At 43.9% G+C, this 6,000-nt stretch overlaps 1 protein-coding gene across 23 annotated transcripts in view; it reads left to right on the forward strand.

The window, feature by feature from the left end:
* The window catches only part of LOC147151059 (adhesion G protein-coupled receptor L3), a 129,110-nt gene extending 123,441 nt beyond the window's left edge, over window positions 1–5,669 (forward strand). For 6 of the 23 annotated variants that reach the window (XM_086014184.1, XM_086014194.1, XM_086014176.1 and 3 more), the window contains 3 exons: window positions 1,564–1,689; window positions 2,320–2,337; window positions 3,797–5,669. In XM_086014184.1, coding sequence (XP_085870310.1) covers window positions 1,564–1,689; window positions 2,320–2,337; window positions 3,797–4,689 — 1,037 coding nt within the window. In that variant the 3' untranslated portion in view covers window positions 4,690–5,669. Of the gene's footprint in view, window positions 1–1,563; window positions 1,690–2,319; window positions 2,372–3,796 lie in introns of all 23 variants that reach the window. The other 17 variants (XM_086014345.1, XM_086014274.1, XM_086014285.1 and 14 more) reach the window with 5 other exon arrangements.
* Window positions 5,670–6,000: the final 331 nt, after the last annotated feature.

Below are 6,000 nucleotides of genomic sequence, written 5' to 3' on the forward strand. Positions count from 1 at the left end.
AAGATCTCAATAATTAGCCACTCAGCTCTCGCCGGCATCAACAGCTTTTAACCAGTCAACATGGCTCCTCCATAAAGATAAAAGCCTCATCTGAATTATTCACCGAATTTCCGACGAGTCCTGCTAGGCGGCGGTGCCGCCGCCGAGTTTCAGACGTGTCGCCCCGTTCGCGATTGCCCAATTTATGAGACGGGATAAATGCGGGATGTGTCACAAGGAGGAGTGTGGGGGACGTGCTGTTTGTTGAACGCGGCGCAATTTGGGGGACGTCAAGCGGTGACTGCTTTGAAGAAACCGAAATAAATAAATAAGAATCAACATTTTCAAGAAGCCTACTAAATACTTTGAATGCGAGTAAAGCTTGCAATTAATCATTAAGGAGTGTTTTCAATGAACACTATTTTTCCTGCAGTGTTGGCTGACTTCCCTGAAATTAAATTCGACAAAAATAAAACATTTGCCGACTGGTACCATGGCATTTTGATTATTGGAATTCACAAGTTTTCATTTTGTATGTTGAAAAAGAATCTGTCTTGACATTTTCCCCAATTGAAATCATGTATCTCCCAACTTTGTACTTTGAATCCCAAGATGATTTTTTTTTTTCACATGCATTTCCAAATGTTGCACATTTTCCCCAATGAAATGCAGGTATCTCCAAATTGTCCACTTTCCCCCCTAATTAAAACATGAATCACCACATTTTCCACATTTTCTCCAGTAAAAATGTCTTCAAGTTGTCTACCAGTGAAAAGCATGTATCTCCAAGTTTGAGATAATATTCCTCCAACCAAAAGAATTCACACCATTGCATATCCGCAAGTGGGGACTTGCAAATTCAACAAGATTATTACGCCGGCGCCATCATGTGGCATCTTGATGCTAACGGACTATGTTGAAGTCATTTGAGTAGCTTCATTTAGACAAAAGTCATGCTTTGCCACCATCTTGTGGCTCCAAATTGTTGCGAATGTTCCTCCAAATAAAAGTATGTAACTTCAGACTATGTTTCTCCCAATTTGGGGCATTCTGAATGTGTCGTCAGATTTGGCATGTTTTCCCCTAGTAAAAGTATGTATCTCCACATTAGTGACGAATAGGGGGGGTAGGAACTACGGCTATGAACTTCTGTTCATAGAGATGATCGCAATGCACTTTACGGTGTCTGTCTATTTTCAGTATTTTGTCCCGTTACGCGTCTGAAAACGTTACATTAGCACATGTCCTAAGCGTGCCTCCGCTCTTTTTCACTGCACGGATTCACTAATGGCCAACATTAGCGCTTGGGTTTCATCAGTCGCATTAGCTTTTGTCAGTCCAGTTCACCCCCCCCCCCCCCTCCCCTGAATCCACCATCTCCCCGGCACATTAATGATCATGTGATCATTTGGATGTTAATGGCTCTATCGGCTACATCTGCCCAACTGATATGTGTTTTCTTTCTCTTTCTCCCGCTCTGTCTCAATTTATCCACCCACCTGTACCTGTTCCTGCCCCCCCCCCCCCCCACACTCCTCCTGTTCCCCCTTTCCTGTCCTACTCTGTCTTCTCTGGCTGCTGCAGGGGCTATGGCTAACCATCTTATACCTAATGCACTCCTACGTCCTCATGGCACTAACAATCCGTATAATACATTGCTCGGGGAGTCGGCAGTCTATAACAACCCTCTGGGCATGTACAACGCACAAGGTGTGCTCGCTTTCTCTTTATTCTTTCACTTGGAGCAATGCTCCCACCCACCCCCGCAAAAAGAAAATCTGAGTAAACAAAACGAAAAAAAAAAAAACACTGCTCCAGATGTTTGTCTGATTTGATTCTGCCTTTAAGATTAAATGCACGGCTGGAGACAAACACACTGTATTCCATTGGCCATTGTTTATAATAGCATACAGGATATCAATGATGTCGTGTTAGCGCTAGCATAGCATCAGTGTCCAACAAAAAGCTTGTTTCTCCAATTGTTTACAATAAAATAAACAAAACATTGTTACTAATGCTGCAATGCATTTTCTGCGGTCTAAAACGGCGGCGTACCAGCCAGGACACCCCTGATGTTGTGTTAGCGCTAGCTTAGCATCAAGGTCCATTGAAAAGCATCTAGAATTGTTTGTGTCACCGTGCATGGACTGAATAATTTCATTGCCATTGCGATGCACTGTTTTTGTTGCCTGAAATGACCAGGACACCGCTCATGTTGTGTTAGCATTAGCATAGCATCATTATTTTTTAATTTATTGTTTTCGGTGTTTGCATTTCTATTGAAGCTGTGACTGTTTTGCTTATTGTGTGCTCTTCTTCCCCTCATGCTGTCCCTTTAAGAGCCCTACAGAGAGACAAGTATGGGAGTCAAACTAAACATTGCTTACCAAATGTAATTGACTTTGGCTTTTACTTCCTTTTCACTCCGTGTTTACAAAGTCACGCAACAAAGGCCCTTTTCAAAATAATTGTACAACGCGCATCGGCACATTTAACGGCGCAATAGAGGTTCATCGTTTAAAAAAAGAGACATCAATATGAATTGACTTGCATCTTTTTTTTTGGGGGGCCTGGATATTGAACAGTCGCCTTTGTTCGTGCACTTTCTATTATATCGAACAATGCTGTTATAATGCTCGTACGGGACAATATGGCTGGGTCCAGATTGGCTTTTATTCTTAGGTGTTGAATTTGTTTGTGGTTTGTGCTGTTGTGCTGTACTTGAGCTTTGTGTGCTTGTCTGTGTTCGCATCCATTCAAACGTAATGATACGAAATACAGTGGAACTTCTGTGGTTCACGTTTAGATTAAAAAAATTCCCATAGAAAGCAATTGAAATTGTATTTATCAAGCCGTTCCCAACACAAACACATTTTTTCCTAGTGAAAAGACTGGTCCAATGATTTTCTTCATCATTGAGAAGCATGTACTGTAGCAAAAAAATCAATTTTTTTCCATAATTAAAATCATTTTTCCCCACATGAACAAGCATGTGTGTAGCTCCAATTCTTACTCCAACGTTGTTCTTCCAATGAAAGTTTTTCTCCAATGGAAGGCATGTAGTTTATTTTTTTTTTGCACACAGTACCCAACCCCCCCACCACCCCGCACCTCATATATATCTCCAATTATCACGCATTTTTCCTCAATGAAAATAATGGAAAAGCTTGTATCACCAAATTCTACATGTTTTTCTCCAAAGGGAAGCATGTGTTGTGTTTTTGTTTTTGTTTGATCCGTCCCCAATGAAAAGCATCCAAGGTAAGTTTTCCTCCAGCAAAACACGTTTCTCCAAATGGTGTATGTTTTCCTCCAGTGAGAAGAACGTCTCCATTTTTTTTTTGGCATGTTTTTCCCCCAATGAAAAGCATTTATCTCTTTTTTTTCCTCCGATTCTTACACGTTGTTTTCCAATGGAAAGCATGTATCTCCAAATTGTGTCCCCCCCCCCTGAATGAAAATCCTGGATTTCCAATTCTGTACACGTCTTTTAAAAAACCCCACATATGTCCAATATTTCACACATCACCTCAACATTTTACTTTTGAGGCAACACTAGTCCATTTTCCTCATGTCAGAGTTTCCACTGTATACAACTGGGTATCGGTATAGGCGTTTAATAGAGATACCATGTTTTTTGTAGGCTCCTTGTTTGCAAAAGTGCACTTTATCCAATTGCGTCCAAAGAGCTCTTTCGGTCAGGACAGATTTCAGGCTAAAAGCACGGCGGAATTTGATGGGTGTTATTTGCGCGCCAATTACGTCCCATCAGCCTTTAATGTGGCCGCTTTGCCCCCCTCCATGTCTGTCATTCCAGAGGGAATCCTGAACAATGCCCGGGATACAAGTGTCATGGATACACTACCACTGAATGGTAACCACGGCTACAGCATCGCCAGCGCCGACTACATGAGCGACTGCGTCCAGATCATCGAGCGGGGCTACAACCACAAGGAGACCACCCTGGAGAAGAAGATCCTCAAAGAGTTGGCCTCCAATTACATCCCGTCCTACCTGAACAATTCGGCCGAGCACAACCGCAACCTGGTCAACAAGTTGGTGAACAACGTCAGCAACGGGTCCAAGGAGAGCGGCTACGCGTTTGGATTGCGAGCGGCGATGGGCATCAACTCGGAGCACGGCACCTTCGGCGGACCCCTCGACGAAGGCCTGGGCTTGGAGTCTAATGTGCCGCTCTTGCCCCAGAGAGCGCTACCCCCGCCCGACCACTCGTTCGACCGCTCGCTGGAGCACCTGCGCCAGCCGCCCCCCCCTCCGCTGCCCCATCGCCCCTACTCGGCCGCCCCGTCCTCGTCGTCCCGGCGGCGGATCCCGCAGGAGAACAGCGAGAGCTTTTTCCCCCTGCTCAACGACGAGCACACCGAGGAAGACGAGGGTTCGCCGCCGCCGCCGCCGCCGCCGCCCGCTCAGCGCCAGAGAGACTCGCTGTACACCAGCATGCCCATGCTCCCGGGGCTGCCCGCCGACCCCAAGGACGGGGGCGAGGCCAAGAGTCCCGGGGCGAGCTCGGACGACGTGTACTACAAGAGCATGCCCAACCTGGGCTCCGGGAACCACCTCCACCAGCTGCACTCCTACTACCAGCTGGGACGTGGAAGCAGTGACGGTTTCATCGTGCCCCCCAATAAGGACGGCCTGTCCCCGGAGGAGCCGCTCCAGGAGCCCTCGCATCTGGTGACCAGCCTATAGACAGACCCCGCCAGGTCACATCTTTTTTTTTTTGTTTGTTTTTCATCCATCAGTCGCCGGCACTTTGTTTTTAATGCCGTGTCTCTAAGACAATGAGGTTCCGTTGTGGGAAAAACTGTGGGCCGGCTGGTGACATTTTACCGCCCGCTCTCGCGCCGGATCATCTGTGTGAAAACTTAGAGGATGTAGTCGGACCCAAACAAATCCAAACTATAGACAAGAGACTATTTTATTATACACATAGATGGTCCCCCCCACCCCCAAGGATTTATTTGGCACATTTTGTTTGCCGAATACGTAAAAGCAAACAAAAAACATGAAAAGCATAGCTGCTCTTTTCTTTGTCAAATAATAAAAGGGAGGGAAAATGATTCTATGTAAATGTACAGATAACTGGCTAAGCTTTTCTTTCGGACGATCGACCCCGTGTCTCTGTACCTGTGAACAATTTTTGTTCCTCTGTTCTCATAAAAAAAAAAAAAAAAAAAAAAAAAAAAAAAGAATAACATCACGTTATTTGTGAAACCTCTTTGTTTTCAGGTCTAGTTTTGGTTTATTCCCTCCTTTTCAGTGTAGATAGCGGAATTCTGTCCCAGTGGTTGTCATGGAGGTGTCCCTCAGAAAATGGTTCACGGTGCAGGGAGTAGAGAACGGGAGCACTGATGAGCACTTAGGCACTTCTTGTACAATAGTGGCTGTTGTACTTATTAAAGAAAAAGCTTTTGGAGTGACACAAAAATATGTTTTTTTTCTCATTTATTTGTTGAAAAATAAAGTGGACATACACTTACCTTGAGGTGAGTACACAATTTTTTGATATTTTAACAATATCGTCGAGACAAATATTTATTGTGGCATTTATTCAATGAAGATTTAGCTCGGTGTTAATTTAGAAAATGCAATAAGGGTCACGTAAAAGAAGAACAAAAGGCATATATATATATATTTCTTCGAATTAAAGACATTGACTAAATGTATAATTAGTTCCAGTCTCTTTATTTGAATGCAACCAACATAAATGAAATCAGCTAAAAAGGCAGAGCAGTACCTTGCTCGCCGGACGCTCAATGTAACGCAGCTATCTCTCATTGGCACAGTTATACACAATTTTACATTTTTTTTTGTCCAAGGAAATCATGTAAAAATATGACTTATTTTTTTGGTGTCTTACAATATGACCTTTTAATGTTTTCAAAATCCATTTCTGTCGGGTTGAGTGACAGCTTGCCCAAAGCTACATGGAACCCGTCCAACCTTCACTAGCACCTTTGCTAACACCTGCTGCGGAAGTTATATATTTTTTCCTTGTAT

The sequence above is a fragment of the Filicampus tigris genome, chromosome 2 (assembly GCF_054856515.1).
Source record: "Filicampus tigris isolate MCC_2025a chromosome 2, RoL_Ftig_1.0, whole genome shotgun sequence".
NCBI classification, from domain to species: domain Eukaryota; kingdom Metazoa; phylum Chordata; class Actinopteri; order Syngnathiformes; family Syngnathidae; genus Filicampus; species Filicampus tigris.